Raw genomic sequence first — 17,251 nt, 5'->3', positions numbered from 1 at the left:
TCTCTCTATAAGCGAATTTTCAGGACCAACGAAAATATATATATATATATATATATATATATATATATATATATATATGTTTATTTGAGCTTATATCATATACCAGAGATAAGTGCGTGGAAAATTTGGCTTTCATAGAACGTTTTAATCCTGGAAGCTATATTAATCTCCACGAGGAATTGAGAAAAATAAAAAAAGTATCTATACATTCTATTGCTAACTTCTCTATTCTACAAAATCGTTAATAGTGTAATAAACTAATACAACTTGTGAGGCATTAATTCAAGCTCGAAATGAGATCAATAAACGTGTCTTGACTGCATGGAATGGTTAGACCTCCCATGGGATGATCGAATCCGAACTCATCTTCGACTTGAACAAGCAATTCTTGAAACGAAGGCTGACTCAGCAGCGAGACCGGCACAACAAATCGTTTCTTTTCGTGTTCTCCGACATAAACTGCGAAATGACCTTTTGGGACATCTAACACCGTCGAAGCGGCCTTGTAATTTGAATTGGAAAATGACCTCTGAAGAAATTTCGTTGCTGGAACGACTCGGGGCAAATGGAAACCCATTTTTTTTATAGGTATGGTGAGAAAGATGAGCTAGTGAGAGAGAAAATACTAGAAAATGTTTTCTTGTGTTTTTTAACAGGATTGTTGGAAAACATCTAAGTGTTTAACATATATTTATATAAAATGAAAAAAATTGTAGAAGAAGGATTTATTGAATGAGTGGTAGAGCTAGAAGAAGGACTTAGTTAATTAGTTTGTTGAGTGAGAGATATATCACATGTGATTGTCTTCTAACCACTAATACTGTCAATGGGAACACAGTCCCACTCACCTTCTTCTTGTTGTGATCATGATATTGCAAAATCAAAGTTACTAGTGGACTCATAATCTTTCTTTTATAGATATATTATCACTTTGTGAATGGATATGATTTAATATTATAATGCAGCTCACATGGTTGGTTTAGTACTACTTGATACGGATAGTGAACTTCCATATAGATTGAGATTGGGCTCTTATTTGAATTGGGGTCTACTATGGAAAGTATTAAGTGATCATCACATGGTATTGTCTTCTTTGACACTTTATTCATCATCTTCCCGGGAGTGAAATTGTATAAATCCATAACCCAACATGTCCAAACTTGGTCTAGTGGAAGAGGAACCACAACAGATATCATATCTGAAAACTAGTAATTGAGATAAATGCGAGTCATAGGTGATTTTTGTGGATTGAAGAATTTCTTTATTTGTAAATGTGATTTTTGTTTAATTTTTAAATGGGGTCTTGTAGTCACAACACCACATATGGTTATTTTCAGCCATTGTGACATATTTCTTAAAGATGTAATGATCAAGAGGTTGGTGTGGGACAGTCTAAATTCCAGTTGTAAAGTCAAAGTGAATGAGAGTTATGAAGAGTTCGGAGACAGTCTCATGTGATTCCTAATCTTGTCTAGTCTCTGAGTTGACCCACATACAAAGCCATTCTTGTTTCTACCACTCATTCATAAGATATCATTCCTAGCATTCTTTCTTTAATGTGTATATATACAAGCATAAGTCTTCAAAGTTATACAAAACCATCAAGCCAATTCATCACAACAATTATTAACATCCTTTGTTTCTTGTAATATATTTTTTATCTCTCTTCTCAATTTACAAAAATGGGTTTTCGTTTGCCCCGAGTTGTCCCAGACGTAAAGAAGTTTCTACAGAGGACTTCAAGTAACAACTCGGCTTCGGTTGCATTGGATGTCCCAAAAGGCTATTTTGCCGTTTATGTCGGCGAATATGAAAAGAAGCGATTTGTTGTGCCGGTCTCGTTGCTGAGTCAGCCTTCATTTCAAGAATTGCTTGTTCAAGTTGAAGACGAGTTCGGATTCGATCACCCCATGGGAGGTCTAACCATTCCCTGCAGTGAAGACGCGTTTATTGATCTCATTTCAAACTTGAATTAATGCTTCATAATTTAGACTAGTTTATAACACTACTATGACAATTTTGTAGAATAGATGTTGACGATTACAATGTATATAATGGTTTCTCATTCCCATGTGGAGTTTGGTCAATATCGCTCCTGGGTGAGAAATGTTTAAAAATAAATACTATGATGATCATAGAATGATCAATTCATACAAACACTGTGTTCACTAATTTATCTTTGTTGTGCCTTGATATCCAAGGTTTCGTTTTACTACTTCTTTTAATAGTACTTTCTAAGCAGTACGTACTATTTCCGCATCTTAATAAGGATTAAATAAGTAATTTTTAAAATTTTCAATGCTTTTAACTACTTGTAACATTACTGTTTCCGATTTTTTAGTAAAGGGTTTTTGTTTTTCAAAGATCATCATCAAACGAGACCGCATCCTATTACACAACTAGTTAGCCATTGATTATGATCTCGGTTTTGTTTTCTAACAAATCCTTATTGCAAGAACATATGTGCCATTATAAAGCGTGTACCCAAAAAAGATATACGAATAAAGTGTTGTAGTAATTTTGAAACAGACACTTATAGCGACTATTTCTCGAATAGGGGAAAGCATTAGTGTTTAATTTTATATCTCCAAAACTAAGTTTGAGATAAATGATACAAGGTATTTCTGAGGCCATAATACCAAATTTATGATATCAAAGTGGAAATAAATGTAATTATAGAAGATATATCCTAAAATTATGTAATCTTGGTCAATAGTGTCGTATGCGCTTACATTGTTAATATATCATGTAATCTTGGTTAATATTGTCACTTTTAAAAAAATTATAGAAGATATAAGCAAAGAAATATTTTAAAAGCAAAGAGAACATTTTTTCCCAAATAAGGCCCGACAATTTCTACAACTCAAAATTCACTGATCATGGCGGTTCTATGTGACAAAGCACTGACTATTTCTCGTTCAACTATTTCTACTCAAAATTCACTAAGAATTCTCTTTAACTTTTGACACGTACGGCGGTTCTACGTTTCCATATGATAGACCCCCTAGCTAGGTCGACCATCACTCGACTGAAATTCCAATCCCCTCATAGTCAATGACTCACCTCATATTTCAGTCGTAACGTTGAGCATCGGAGTCTGTTATGAATAAACTAACCACCAAAAAAAATTATAAACCGAAATTATGCTGTTAAAAATATATCCGAAAAATAGTAGTATCTAGGATAGCCTAATGGTAATCCCACACCACCTCCTGTGTGGAGGTCGTGGGTTCAATCCCCACTGCGGCAAAAGCTGCCTTCAAAAAAAAAAAATATCCGTAAAATTGAACGTCAATATATAATTTAAATTTTTCCAAACTTTTGCATCTTTAAGAGATATTATATATATATATATATATATATATATATATATATATATATATATATTATATATAAGCATTAAACCCTTGCATTGGAATGAGCATTTTTAGAGATATCATATACATATAATATGTATAAGGAAGGAAACAACAGAACTTAAGACAAGTATATGAGTGCATAGAGAATTTGAGTTTATTATTTTGATAGTTCACATTGAACATTCTCATCCTGAGAGCTCTTTTATTTACTCCACAAAAAATTGAGAAAAAAAAGTTATAAAAAAATTATCTATACATTGTATTGCTAACATCTCTATACTCTACAAAATTGTCGATGTAATGAACTTGCTTGTCTAAGTTATGAGGCATCAATTTAAGCTTGAAATGAGGTCAATAAACGCGTCTTCACTGCAAGGAATGGTAAGACCTCCCATGGGGTGATCGAATCCGAACTCATCTTCAACTTGAACAAGCAATTCTTGGAACAAAGGCTGACTCAGCAACGAGACCGGCACAACAAACCGCTTCTTTTCGTGGTCGCCAACGTAAACTGCAAAATGGCCTTTCGGGACATCCAATGAAACCGAAGTGGATTTAGTACTTGAATTTGAGAGAGACCTCTAAAGAAACTTCTTAGCTGGTACTCGGGGCAAACGGAAACCCATTTTTGTATGTTATTTAATTTTGTATAGAGAGAGGGTTCAAAAATATTGTGGGAAACAAAGGAAATGTTATTAATTGTTGTGATGAATTGGCTTGATGGTTTGAAACTCTGAAAACTGATGCTTGTATATATATACACTAAGGAATGCTAGGAATATGATACCTTATGAATGAGTGGTAGAACAAGAATGGCTTTGTATGTGGGTCAATTGAGAGACTACAAGAGATGAGGGATCACATGAGACTGTCTCCGAAATCTTCATGACTCTCATTCACATTGACTTTACAACTGGAATTTTAGACTGTCCCACACCAACCTCTTCATTACATCTATAGCAATATATCACAACAATTAGATTATATGTGATGTCTGAAAGTTGTCCAATTGAGAAAAATAACCATATGTGGTGTTGTGACTACATGACCCCATTTAAAAATTAAACAAAAATCACATTTATAAATAAAAAAAAATTCTCCAATCCACAAAAATCACCTATGACTCACATTTATCTCAATTACTAGTTTTCAGATATGATATCTGTTGTGGTTCCTCTTCCGCTAGACAAAGTTTGGACATGTTGGGTTATGGATTTATACAATTTCACTCCCGGGAAGATGATGAATAAAGTGTCAAAGAAGACAATACCATGTGATGATCACTGAATACTTTCCATAGTAGACCCCAATTCACATAAGAGCCCAATCTCAATCTATATGGAAGTTCACTATCCGTGTATCAAGTAGTACTAAACCAACCATGTGAGCTGCATTATAATATTAAATCATATCCATTCACAAAGTGATAATATATATATATATATATATATATAAGAAAGATTATGAGTCCACTAATAACTTAGATTTTGCAATGTCATGATCATAACAAGAAGAAGGTGAAGTGGGACTATGTGTTCCCATTGACAGTATTAGTAGTTAGAAGACAATCACATGTGATATATCTCTCACTCAACAAACTAACTAAGCCCTTCTTCTAGCTCTACCACTCATTCAATAAATCCTTCTTCAATAGTTTTTTAATATAAATATATGTTAATTAGTACAGAGATCCCATTTTGATTATGAACCTAATCTCAGTCTATAAGGAATTGACCATCCGTATCAAGTACTAGACCAACCATGTGAGCTGCATCAATGATTAAATCATATCCAACACAAAGTCCCCAGAGCGTAACAATAGTACATATATATATATATATATATATATAGCACTGTTTAAGAAAAGATTATGAGTCCACTATATTAACGTTGATGTTTCCAATCACAACAAAAAGAAGGTTAAGTGGGACTATATATGTGTTCCATTATCAGATGTTAATCATATAGTTTAGTAAGACAATCCCATGTGATATACCTCTCACTCAACCAACTCATTAAGGGCTTCTTCTTGCTGTACCACTCTTTTAGATCACTACAATATTATATATATATATATATATATATATATATATATATATATATATATATATATCCTGTAACACTAGGGTGTTTGACAACAGTCCGATTAAGAAACACAAGAGAACATTACTTTCTTGTAATTTCTCTCTCACTAGCTAAATCTTTTTGACCGTTCCTAAATAAATGGGTTTCCGTTTGCCCCGAGTTGTCCCAGCCAAGAAGTTTCTTCAGAGGTCTCTCTCTAATTCGAGTAACAAATCCGCTTCTGCTGCGTTGGATGTCCCAAAAGGTCATTTCGCAATTTACGTCGGCGACCATGAAAAGAAGCGATTTGTTGTGCCGGTCTCGTTGTTGAGTCAACCTTCGTTTCAAGAATTGCTTGTTCAAGTTGAAGATGAGTTTGGATTCGATCACCCCATGGGAGGTCTAACCATTCCCTGCACTGAAGTCACGTTTATTGATCTCATTTCGAGCTTGAATTAATGTTTTATAATTTAGACTAGTTTATTACACTGACAATTTTGTAGAATAGAGAAGTTAGCAATACAATGTATAGATTTTTTTTTTCTCAATTCCATGGGAAGTAGATAAAAATAGCTCCCAGGATTAGAATGTTCAATGAACAATCAAAATAATAAATTCAACTTATCTATTCACTTATCTATGATATAAGATAACTTGAAGATAATTCCACTAAACATCATTTATCGTCCTGACATAAAGGCCCAGTTCTCATAGTTATTATCATTTCGGCCCTGAAAAATTTGCTTCATTCTATAAAGCGTTTTTAAAGAACTAAAGCCTAATTAATTTTCTTTCTAAGGAGTCTCACTAGTGATATAAAGGCCCAGTTCTCATAGTTATTGATAATTTGTTTTTATGGTTCTGTTGCAGAAAAAGGTAATATAGTTTAATTTAAATTTCCATCAAAATTTGCATCGATGATAACGGATATATGTTGTACATGCTAGAAAATCCATTTATACAATCACAGTCTCGGATTGATATAACGTTTAGATTCGTTTCATGAGCCTCAATTTCTCGTTAATAAGAATCGGCCTTGTATTTTTGAATAAATATGTATGGCATGCGAAATAAAATATTATATAAAATAGAAACTAATTGCAATTGAATGAAGAACGGTCTTAAAAGCGGAATAATAGTACACGAAATGATAAGCATGAGGGTTTGATTACAAAGAATATTAAATGAGATTGAATGTGCCAAACTTGTTTTAGTAGGGCTTTATTTTTTCGGTTTGGAATCACGACTCTCTTTTTTTTAAAAAAAGGACGAAGTCTTACACCAGTCCTGGCTTCAGATGAATATATATTTACCATTTTTAGCTCATTTGATCTTTAACATTTCTAGTTTAAAAGTGTATTGGTCCCTAACCTAATTTTAGGAGCAAAATCGCATTCAACCTTTTTTTCTGTTAGCACAATTACACGACAATTCCATTGACCATTTAACGGGAGAGAATAATTGTGCCAAAAGAAAAAAAGGTTAGGGACTAAATTAGCTAAAATTCCATTATTTAATAGAGAACTGATGGCAAGTATAAGCGAATAGATGATCTGAATTAATTATTTTGATAGTTCATTACACATTCTCATCCTGGAAGCTACTTTTATCTACTCCACATGGAATTGAGAAGAAAAAGAATAGTATCTTTACGGTCTATTAATAACATCTCTATTCTACAAAACTGTCCTAATGTAAATAATGAGGCTTTAGTTGAAGCTTGAAATGAGATCAATAAACGCGTCTTCACTGCAGGGAATGGTAAGACCTCCCATGGGATGATCGAATCCGAACTCATCTTCGACTTGAACAAGCAATTCTTGGAACGAAGGCTGACTCAGCAACGAGACCGGCACAACAAACCGCTTCTTTTCGTGTTCTCCGACATAAACTGCGAAATGACCTTTTGGGACATCCAATGAAACCGAAGTGGATTTGTTACTCGAATTTGATAGAGACCTCTGAAGAAACTTCTTTGCTGGGACAACTCGGGGCAAACGGAAACCCATTTTTTGTATGTTTTTTTAATTTTGTATATTATAGAGAATAGAGAGATCTAAAAGTATATTGTGAGAAAGAAAGGAAATGTTATTAATTGATGTGATGAATTGGCTTTGATGGTTTTGAAACTCTGAAGACTTATGCTTGTATATATATACATTAAAGAAAGAATGCTAGGAATGATATGTTATGAATGAGTGGTAGAAATGAGTAATGAGATATGTGGTGTAGGACGATCACATGGGACTGTCTCCGAGCTCTTCTTGACTCTAACTCACATTCACATTACAACTGGAATTTAGAGTGTCTCACTTCAATATCTTCATCAATATAACACAATGGCAAGTCGATGTCTAAAGGTTTTCTAATAAGATTCTTTAGCCGGTGAATATAATCATATGTGGTGTTGAGACTACATGACCCAATTTAAATAGTTTTCAGATCATAATATAATGTGGTTATGGTTCCTCGTTGGCTAGACAAGTTTAAGCATGTAGGTTTATGAATTTATAAAATTTTGCTTCCGAAATTAATACTTCCTATCGTAGACCCCATTTTGATTAAGAGCCTAAAGCTCAATCTATAAGGAATTGACCATCCAAAGCAAGTACTAGACCAACCATGTGATATGCATCACAAGACCATGTATTAACTTAAGAAAGATTATAAGTCCACTGTAATAACTTTGAAGTTTCACAACAAAGAAGAAGGTGTGGGACTATGTGTTCCATTAACAGATGTGAATGAGAAAGCTTAGTAGTTAGAAGACAATCCCATGTGATATCTCTCACGCAACCAACTAATAATTAAGGCCTTCTTTCTTGCTCTTCCACTCACTCAAATCACTACAATAAATCCTTCTTTTACAGTTTTTTAATATAAATATGTGTTATCACTTAGATGTTTGCCAACAATCCGATTAAGAAACACAAAGAAAAACATTTTCTTGTATTTTCTCTCTCACTAGCTCATCTTTCTACATAAATTCTAACCATACTAAACAAAATGGGTTTCCGTTTGCCTCGAGTTGTCCCTGCAAAGAAGTTTCTTCAGAGGTCTCTCTCCAATTCAAGTACTAACAAATCCGCTTCGGTTGCATTGGATGTCCCAAAAGGTCATTTCGCAGTTTATGTTGGAGAACACGAAAAGAAACGATTTGTTGTGCCAGTCTCTTTGTTGAGTCAACCTTTATTTCAAGAATTGCTTGTTCAAGTTGAAGATGAGTTCGGATTTGATCACTCCATGGGAGGTCTAACCATTCCTTGCAATGAAGACACGTTTACTGACCTCATTTCAAGCTTGAATTAGTTAAGCACTACGAATATTCTGTAGAATAGAGATTAGGTTATCAATTACATTGTATAGATATTATTTTTCTCAACTCCTTGTGGAGCAGATAAAACGGCTCCCAGGATGAGAATGTTCAATAAACTATCGGAATTATAATTCAAATTGTCTTTGCACTTATTATAGTCGCTTTATTTTGAATATTATTCCACAAGGAATTACAATATAATATTGAAAATATGGTATATTTTAAAATGTTCAATCTGCTGCAAGAATTAAAATGCCAATAGTTGCTTCAATTTTATGGAAATATCTGTTATGGATGCAAAACTTTTGTGAAATTTAAATTATCGATAAGGACTATACGCTCAACATTAATATTAGTATGTTGAAATGTGAGATATAGTTCCGTATGAGACGATCGGTAAAACGGTAGTATTTATATTTTTAAAATAGTCGGTCCAACATTTTTTTGAGTTGTGTGTATTAACTATGTTTGAGACCATTAGATTTTCTTTTTGATAATATTTTATAAATATCATATAAATTTAGTTTCTCTTAAAAATGGTCAGAGTAACATTTTAGTCCAAAGAAAACCTAAGTTTGGCAAAATGTTCAAAGTATTGTATATTTTATACATAATAATCATTAACTCGTATTAACTCAAACAAGCTACTAAAAACTGTCAATAGGGCTTGATTACAAAGAATAATAAATGGGATTGAATGGACCAAACTTGTTTTAGTGCTTTATTCTTAAGCTTCGAATCTCAATTCTCTTTTGAAAAAAGATGACGAAGTCCTACACCACCATATGTCACTAAAATCAAAATGAGCAATTCAATCCTTCAGATTAAACCTTTGAATATATTAAACCTTTGACTCATTTGTTTTGGTCATTCTCTTGTAACCACGGTTTTCCTCCGCCATACGTGAGGGCTTTTATGAAATCTCCGTGGCACCGCCCACGTTTTCAAAAAAAAAATAAAAGGCTTGCTGACTCATTTGGTCTCTAACCTTTTTAGGAGCAAATTCGTCTTCAATCTTTTATTCTTTTCTTTTTGGCACAATTAGACCCTACCATCACAACTCTCTTCTTCAGCAACTTACGTGACAATTCGATTATGTATTTAACGGATAGGAATAATCGTGCCAAAAGAAAGAAAGAAAAAAAAAATGATCGCAATTTTGCTCCTTGAACAACGTTTGATACTAAAATGCCTCAAACGAAAAAAGGTTAAGAACCAAATGAGCTAAAAACCCATTATGTAATTGTAATTCTATATACAAATTAAGGTGGAATTTTCAAAACAGAAATAACAGCAGAACTGACGGCAAGTATAAATGAATAGATACTTTGAATTAATTATATTGATACAGTTCATTCAACATTCGCACCCTAGGAATTGACCCAAAAAAAAAGTGTCTATACATGTAAGGATCTCTATTCTACAAAATTGTCCTAATGTAATAAACTAGTGTAAATTATATGGCACTAATTCAAGCTTGAAATAAGATCAATAAATTTGTCTTCACTGCATGGAATGGTTAGACCACCCATGGGGTGATCGAATCCATACTCATCTTCAACTTGGACAAGCAATTCTTGAAATGAAGGTTGACTCAACAACGAGACCGGAACGACAAATCGATTCTTTTCATTGTCGCCAACATAAACTGCAAAGTGGCCTTTCGGGACATCCAATGCAACCGAAGCTGATTTGTTACTTGAATTGGAGAGAGACCTCTGAAGAAACTTCTTTGCCGGGACAATTCGAGGCAAACAAAAAAACCCATTTTTGAATGTTTTTTTAATTTTGTATAGAGACGGGAATCAAATTGTATCTTGAGAAACGAAGGAAATGTTATTACTTGCTGTGATGAATTGACTTGATGGTTTTGTAAAGAGTTATGCTTGTATATATATACACTTAAAGAAAGAATGCTTGGAATGATATCTTTGAATGAGTGGTAGAACAAGCATGGCTTTGTATGTGGAATAGATGAGAGGGATCACATGAGACTGTCTATTAACTCTTCATGAGGCTAACTTACATTCACTTTACAACTGGAATTTAAAGTGTCCCACTTCAACCTCTTGATCATTACATCTTCAGCAATATAGCACAATCGCAATGTCATGTCTCAAAATAACCATTTGTGGTGCTGTGACTACATGATCCCGTTTAAAAAATTATATACAACTAAATATATTCGTCAATCCACAAACATCACCTATGACTTTCATTTATCTCAATTACTAGCTCTCTGTATAATATCTGTCTTTGGCTAGACCAAGTTTGGAAATTTTGACTAAGAGCCTAAAACTCAATCTATAAGGAATTGACAATTCATTTCAAGTACTGGACCAACCATGTGAGCGGCGTTAATAATAAAATCATATCCAGTCACAAAGTCCACACAGAGTAATATGCATATATAGCCACTTTAATAACTTTGATGTTTCACAACAAGGATAAGTGGGACTATGTGTACCTCAAAAAAAAAAATTCATATTTTCAAATCATCCATGTGCACCTCAATCCGTCTTTACTATTTTGGTTTTTTTTTTTTTTTTTTATACAAGTCTTTACTATATACTGTTAAGTTGTTTCATATATGTCAACATAGCATCAAAAGTAAAATGTGTTAGAAATCTAATGCCAAAACAATATACAATGTTAATAAAACATCGATCCATAATCTTAAGATCCTCAACTCCAATCTCCAACATTAGATTTTATACTTCCAACATAAACACAATACATACATAATTTTATTTTTAAAATCATAGAGGTTGATTATGCTCCCTTAACAATTTGACTGATAATAAAAAATAAAAAAATAAAAGATTTTAAAAAATTTGGCCGGCCGGCTTTTTAAAAAAAAATTAGAGCCAGTCAACAAACAAACGGGAGGATAACCAATCAATTTTTTTTTAATATAAAAAAATAAGTTAGCTAGAAGAAATATGAAAGTTATTTTTCTTTTGTAATTAATTTAGGAATCTTATGAAAGAAGTCAAAGTTGAGAATCCTAAGACTATGCATAGAGTATTTATGCAGCGGCGTTAGTGAATGATGGAATCTCAGTATAAGATCTAGAGAGAGAGTGATGAGAGAGTAAAAAGAATTTTCTCATTGATTTGATCTGAGATATTAAAGAGTGTATATCAATTGCTCAATTAAGCGTAACTAACTTCTAACAACCTGTGCCACGTGGCACTGTATAATTAGTGACCTAAACTAGATAGTCTAGACCTTAGTACACATCAGTAGAGCTTATAAGCTCTGCCTTGCTATGCACGTATTCTGTCACTCCCCTTCAATTTGAGCACGGTTAAGTCTTCAACACGAAGCTTGTTGCGCCAGGAGAGGAATTGACTGCTTCCAACTAGTTTGGTGAGGACATCAACAACTTGAGTGGTAGCTGGGATGTGACGCACATCAACTTCCCGACGAGCAGCTTTCTCATGCACAAAGAAGATGCCCAGTTCAATGTGCTTAGTACGTGCGTGTAGAACTAGGTTGGCTGAGAGTAAGACAATGATGAGATTGTCACACCACACTATCGGAGCTTGTGGTTGTTTAACATGGAGTTCGGACAGAAGAGACTTTAGCCACGCAAGTTCAGCAACAACGTATGCAAGACTCCAATACTCAACTTATGCACTAGATCTCAACACTGTTTGTTGCTTTTTGGACTGCCAAGTAATCAGATTGTTACCAAGATAGATGCATACATCAGAGGTTGATCTTAAATTGTCAGGATCTGATGCCCAATCAGCATCACAGAAGGCAAAAAAAGTAAGGTTAGAGCTACGACGAAGATGAAGACCAAACTTCGGTATGCCCTTGAGCTACATGAGTATGCGCTTTACTGCCTTCCAATGCGTTTCATTTGGAGACTGCATGAACTGACATACTCTGTTGACAGAATACGCTAATCAGGGCGTTTATTGTGACATACTGAAGAGCACCGACGATACTCATGTAGAAGTGAGGATCTTCAAGTGGATGACCTCTGTATTTGGACAGTTTTTTACCATTGATCATTGTTGTGCGCATACTCTTGGTTGGTAGCATGTTTGTTTTGCGAAGAAGGTCATGAATGGTTTGAGTGAGTTGAAGACCCTTAGCTGTTATGGTGACTTGAATGCCGAGGAAGAAATCAAGTTCACCAGGGTCTTTTAGTGCAAATATAGCATTGAGCTTGCCGATGATGGCTTTCACTTGGGTTGGTTGATTTCCAGTTATGAGGATATCATCCACATACTAGGATGTACATAATGTCAGTGCCATTTCTCCAAATAAACAGTGACTTGTCAGACTTGGAGCTTTGAAACCTAAATGAGCGCAGAGCAGCACGAAGAGTGTCAAACCAAGCCCGTGGTGCTTGTTTAAGGCCGTACCGTGCCTTGTGCAATCTACACACCTTGTGACATGTACCTGCAGCTTCAAAGCCCTGTGGTTGTACCATATAGACCTCTTCAGTTAAGTCACCATTGAGGAATGCATTGTTAATGTCTAGCTGTGCTATTTGCCAACCACGAGACAGAGCTAGAGTGAGGATTACACGAACTGTGGCTGGATTAACAACTGGACCAAACGTCTCTGCGAAGTCAAAACCAAGGGTTTGATGAAACCCTTTTACCACTAGCCCTGCCTTGAGTTTGTTTATAGTTCCATCAGCATTCTCTTGTACTCGAAACACCCATTTACAGCATATTGCACGTCTATCAGGTGGGAGATCAACTGAGACCATGTCTTGTTTTTCATTAGAGCCCCATATTCAGCTTGCATAGCCTTGGTCCAGTCAAGATCAGCAAGTGCATCAGTGACAGAATGTGGCTCTTCCATGGCGACTAGAAAAGCTTTTAGCTTGTGGACACCCGTTTTTGATCTTGTGCACATTGGATGCGCATTTGAGGCAGGGATTGAGGGTTGGGGAAGACTTTGAGGTGACTGTATGATTTTTGAGAAGGAGAGTCCACATGATGTAGTTGTGAATTAGGCGAAGAATTAATATGTGTTGAAGGTATTGATTGGGTGAGAGCCGGTATAAGTGTTGGTGTTTTGTGGTTTTCTGGTCTAGATTGTGGTATAGAGGCTGATGGATTAGGTGTTGGTGTAGTGTTTTATGTGGATGATGTTGATGATATGGATTGATAGGGATAAGAATTTTCATCAGACAATACATTTTTGGATATAATGATTTTGCCTTTTGAGTAAAGGCATTTATAGCCTTTGTGATTTATGTTGTAGCCTAGGAAAATTCATAACATGGATCGGAAGTCAAGTTTGTACCTATTGAATGACCGTAGATTTGGGAAGCAGGCACATCCAAAGCATCTTAAGGTAGCATAGTCTGGTGTAGCTTTGTACAAAGCTTGCAGTGGACATTTGTTGGTGATGACAGGTGTGGGCAACCTGTTTATGAGATACGTTGTTGTTCTGAAAGCTTCATCTCATAGACTGATTGGCATTGAGGCTCGTGCAAGTAGAGTAAGCCTTGTTTCTACTATGTGTCTATGTTTGCGTTCAGCCAGTCCGTTTTGCTGATGGGCATGAGGACATGACACTCTATGCTCAATCCCTTGCTCAGACAGGTATGACTTGAACGCTCTTGATTCGCCACCCCAATCTGTTTGTAGAGCTTTGATTTTATAGCCAGTCTGCAACTCAACTCTTTACTTGAAATTGACAAATGTTTGGAAGGCATGTGACTTGTTGTGTAGCAAGTAGATCCATGTGAACCTGGAGTGATGATCAGCAAAGTGAATGTAGTAGCGATATCCACTTAGTGATTCAGTGGGAGATGGACCCCAAAGATCATAGTGAATCAGCTCTAGAGGGTGATCTTAAATGGTTGTAGAGTTGGGATATGGTAGATTATGGATTTTGCCTTGACAACATGCAGTAAAAAATAGCGAGTCATCTTTACTCATACTCTGAGTAAGTTTGTTACAGCTATTCAATACAGACTTGACAATAGGAAGAACAGGGTGGCCAAATCTATTATGCCACAGGATAGGGTGTTCTTCTCAGTGTTGACTGATTGTAAGTCTGTAGGAGTAGTTGACATAGCTGATTCCTGGTTTGCACAATGAGCAGTGTAGATAGACGATTGAGATGACCTCGACTTGATCACATCACCAATAGGTAGAACATATAGGCCATTCTTGAGCGTGCCTTCAAGTAGAACCTGTTTGTTTGCTTGATCCTTCACATAGCACTTGTTAGGATGGAATTCAAAGATCACACAGTTGTCATTTGTGAATCGAGACACTGAGCAAGTTCTTTTTAATGAGGCACATGCAAGATATCATCTAATTGCAGCAAGGTATCTGTTTTTAGCAATTGTAATTGAGAATTGCCGGTGATAAATATAGGAACAGCAATTCCATTACCAACAATTACTCTATCTTTGCCTGTGTAGGTGGTGTGGTTGCCAAGATTAGACGCATCAGGAGTGATATGCGCTATGGCACCAGAGTCAAGGTACCACATTAGATCATAGGCCATCTCCGGCATGGCAAGGTACGCCTGATGATAAGATGACGTGGTTACAGCATCACCAGGTGCAGTGAAGGGCTGGACTTTACCATAGTACGCCTGTGGAGCAAAGCCAGGTGCACTGAAGGACTGAGCTTGACCATAGTAGGCTTGTGAAGCAACGCCTCAACTAGCAGTAGTTGGAGCACCAGGTGTTTGTGGAAAGGATTGTGAGACGCCAGAGAAAGCTTGATCAAATCGATGCCAGCACCGGAGAAAGATGACCTAGTTTGCCGCATAATTGACATTGAGGACAGTTGTTGGAGTTCCAGCCACGTCCTCGACCACGTTCATTGCATCCTCGACCTCTGTTGTTGTCGGAGAAGTTCTGAGACGAGTTGTTTGGGCGCAGATTTTGCAAGTTGTATGGAGAGCTGCCAGTGGAAGCAAGATTCACCATTTGTTGAGTGATTGAATCGAGTTCATTGTGGTGTTTGGCTATGCGTCACTCTTGACTCACCAACAAGGCTTCCACTTCAGCAACATTGTACATTTCATTTCTGGTCTCCATTGATGTCACGAACGAGTCGTAATCAGGTCATATACCTTCAAAGATAACATCAACATGACCTTCTTCTTTGATTTCTTCACCAACTGAGGCAAGAAGATCAATTGTGGTTTTGATATGAAGAAGATAAGTCATTCATAGACCTAGATCCTTTCTTTGTTGCAGCAAGATCGCCGCGAAGTTGCTTGATGCACGCTTTCGTTGTTACAGTGAAGTATTGCTCCAAGACCAAACTTTGTGCAATTCATTGCAGCAATCATCCGTGTAAGAAGATTCTCTAACATAGATGAAAGAAGCCACGAAAGCAGTGATTGATGTTGTTGTTCATGATCTAGATACTCAGCGTTTACAACTCCATTTATCTTATCAGACAGAAATTGAGGTGGCTTCGAAGACTTCTTGATGAAATGAAGGAGTTTGTGACTTTAAATGGCCGCAAGAACTTGATGACTCCATAGCAAAAAATTGTCTTGATTCAGCTCGATTGATAGCGTGTGAACGAAACTGGTCCTGATCTTGTTGATGAAGATCCGATCGTTGTCGACAAGAAATTTTCCATTGTCGGTTCAGAAAGCTATGATACCATGATAGAATCTCAGTATGAGATCTAGAGAGAGAGTGCTGAGAGAGTAAAAATAATTTTCTCATTGATTTGATCTGAGAAATTACAGAGTGTATATCAATTGTTCAGTTGAGCGTAACTAACTTCTAACAACCTGTGCCACATGGCATTGTATGATTAGTGACCTAAACTAGATAGTCTAGACCTTAGTACACGTCAGTAGAGCTTATAAGCTCTGCCTTGCTATGCACATATTCAGTCAGTGAAAGATAGAAAGCAGTGTACCTAATTCAGTGGTCGTTGGTTAGCTCATTAGAGCTTCATGCAAAGCAGATGGCATGTTCCACTCGCTGGTGAAGGGCCCGGTGACGAGCACCGATCCGTGATGCTTCCAAACCAAAACGGTTCAGATCCAAAGACTGAAACAACAATCAGATTAGATTGAGAGCCGATGGTAATGGGGATCACCCAAATGAGCTTGAGAGCAGAGGAATTGTCTCTATAACCAAACAGTGACCGTGGCTATTGTTGAAGCAAAGCAACAATCTTTTTAGGTGTTTTTTTTATGGATCTGCAAGAATGGCTGCACTCAAGACTGAGCTGCCTACATACCCTCTCTTTCCTTTTTAGAAGAGAGAGAGAGATCAAGCTTTTGTAGTTCATATTTGAGGGGTGGGATAAGAAATAAAAATTTGTTAGAAATTTGATGTAACATAATGTTGAACAATAAGTATATATACAGTAGCAATACATCAATGCACAGTATTAATAATAAAGAACTAGCATATATATGCACTACTAGGTTTCTAATCAGCATTTTTCACAGAAAGTACACAGAAAGTACATAAAGGAATGTAACTTCATATAATTCTAAGCCAAAAAAATATAATACATATAGTTTTATAAGAATTTTTTTT

At 35.8% G+C, this 17,251-nt stretch overlaps 6 protein-coding genes and 1 pseudogene across 6 annotated transcripts; 3 read left to right on the top strand and 4 right to left on the bottom strand.

The window, feature by feature from the left end:
• Positions 1-122: 122 nt before the first annotated feature.
• LOC149406102 (auxin-induced protein 15A-like) lies at positions 123-734 on the bottom strand. The gene has a single exon (XM_089614222.1). The coding sequence runs from the start codon at positions 575-577 to the stop codon at positions 278-280; it is 300 nt and encodes a 99-aa protein (XP_089470348.1). The 5' UTR covers positions 578-734; the 3' UTR covers positions 123-277.
• Positions 735-1,609: 875 nt separating this feature from the next.
• LOC149406101 (auxin-induced protein 15A-like) lies at positions 1,610-2,252 on the top strand. The gene has a single exon (XM_089625316.1). The coding sequence runs from the start codon at positions 1,683-1,685 to the stop codon at positions 1,974-1,976; it is 294 nt and encodes a 97-aa protein (XP_089481442.1). The 5' UTR covers positions 1,610-1,682; the 3' UTR covers positions 1,977-2,252.
• A 1,210-nt stretch (positions 2,253-3,462) lies between these two features.
• Positions 3,463-4,080, bottom strand: LOC149406100 (auxin-induced protein 15A-like; annotated as a pseudogene).
• Positions 4,081-5,489: 1,409 nt separating this feature from the next.
• LOC149406099 (auxin-induced protein 15A-like) lies at positions 5,490-6,018 on the top strand. Its single transcript, XM_089625301.1, has one exon. The coding sequence runs from the start codon at positions 5,583-5,585 to the stop codon at positions 5,880-5,882; it is 300 nt and encodes a 99-aa protein (XP_089481427.1). The 5' UTR covers positions 5,490-5,582; the 3' UTR covers positions 5,883-6,018.
• Positions 6,019-6,927: 909 nt separating this feature from the next.
• Positions 6,928-7,536, bottom strand: LOC149406098 (auxin-induced protein 15A-like). Its single transcript, XM_089614021.1, has one exon. The coding sequence runs from the start codon at positions 7,430-7,432 to the stop codon at positions 7,133-7,135; it is 300 nt and encodes a 99-aa protein (XP_089470147.1). The 5' UTR covers positions 7,433-7,536; the 3' UTR covers positions 6,928-7,132.
• An 803-nt stretch (positions 7,537-8,339) lies between these two features.
• LOC149406097 (auxin-induced protein 15A-like) lies at positions 8,340-8,935 on the top strand. The gene has a single exon (XM_089625293.1). It carries the CDS (start codon positions 8,430-8,432, stop codon positions 8,730-8,732), a length of 303 nt encoding a protein of 100 aa, XP_089481419.1. The 5' UTR covers positions 8,340-8,429; the 3' UTR covers positions 8,733-8,935.
• Positions 8,936-10,011: 1,076 nt separating this feature from the next.
• On the bottom strand, positions 10,012-10,852 carry LOC149406096 (auxin-induced protein 15A-like). Its single transcript, XM_089609743.1, has 2 exons — positions 10,766-10,852; positions 10,012-10,499 (listed from the first exon to the last, which is right to left on the bottom strand). The coding sequence occupies exons 1-2, from the start codon at positions 10,850-10,852 to the stop codon at positions 10,206-10,208; spliced, it is 381 nt and encodes a 126-aa protein (XP_089465869.1). The 3' UTR covers positions 10,012-10,205.
• Positions 10,853-17,251: the final 6,399 nt, after the last annotated feature.

This window comes from Urtica dioica, chromosome 1 (genome assembly GCF_054948205.1).
Source record: "Urtica dioica subsp. dioica isolate 48M chromosome 1, U.dioica_male_clone48M_v1_H2, whole genome shotgun sequence".
Classification (NCBI taxonomy): Eukaryota; Viridiplantae; Streptophyta; class Magnoliopsida; order Rosales; family Urticaceae; genus Urtica; species Urtica dioica.
Note: the sequence above shows the minus strand (reverse complement) of the source record. Positions and strands in the feature narration are given on the sequence as shown.

Coding starts and splice junctions, on each gene's coding strand:
- LOC149406102 (XM_089614222.1), bottom strand. CDS start 577: ATGGGTTTCCATTTGCCCCGAGTCGTTCCAGCAACGAAATTTCTTCAG.
- LOC149406101 (XM_089625316.1), top strand. CDS start 1,683: ATGGGTTTTCGTTTGCCCCGAGTTGTCCCAGACGTAAAGAAGTTTCTA.
- LOC149406099 (XM_089625301.1), top strand. CDS start 5,583: ATGGGTTTCCGTTTGCCCCGAGTTGTCCCAGCCAAGAAGTTTCTTCAG.
- LOC149406098 (XM_089614021.1), bottom strand. CDS start 7,432: ATGGGTTTCCGTTTGCCCCGAGTTGTCCCAGCAAAGAAGTTTCTTCAG.
- LOC149406097 (XM_089625293.1), top strand. CDS start 8,430: ATGGGTTTCCGTTTGCCTCGAGTTGTCCCTGCAAAGAAGTTTCTTCAG.
- LOC149406096 (XM_089609743.1), bottom strand. CDS start 10,852: ATGACATTGCGATTGTGCTATATTGCTGAAGATGTAATGATCAAGAGG. Junction 10,500..10,765: donor ATTCCAGTTGTAAAGTGAAT/GTAAGTTAGCCT, acceptor AAAAATGGGTTT/TTTTGTTTGCCTCGAATTGT.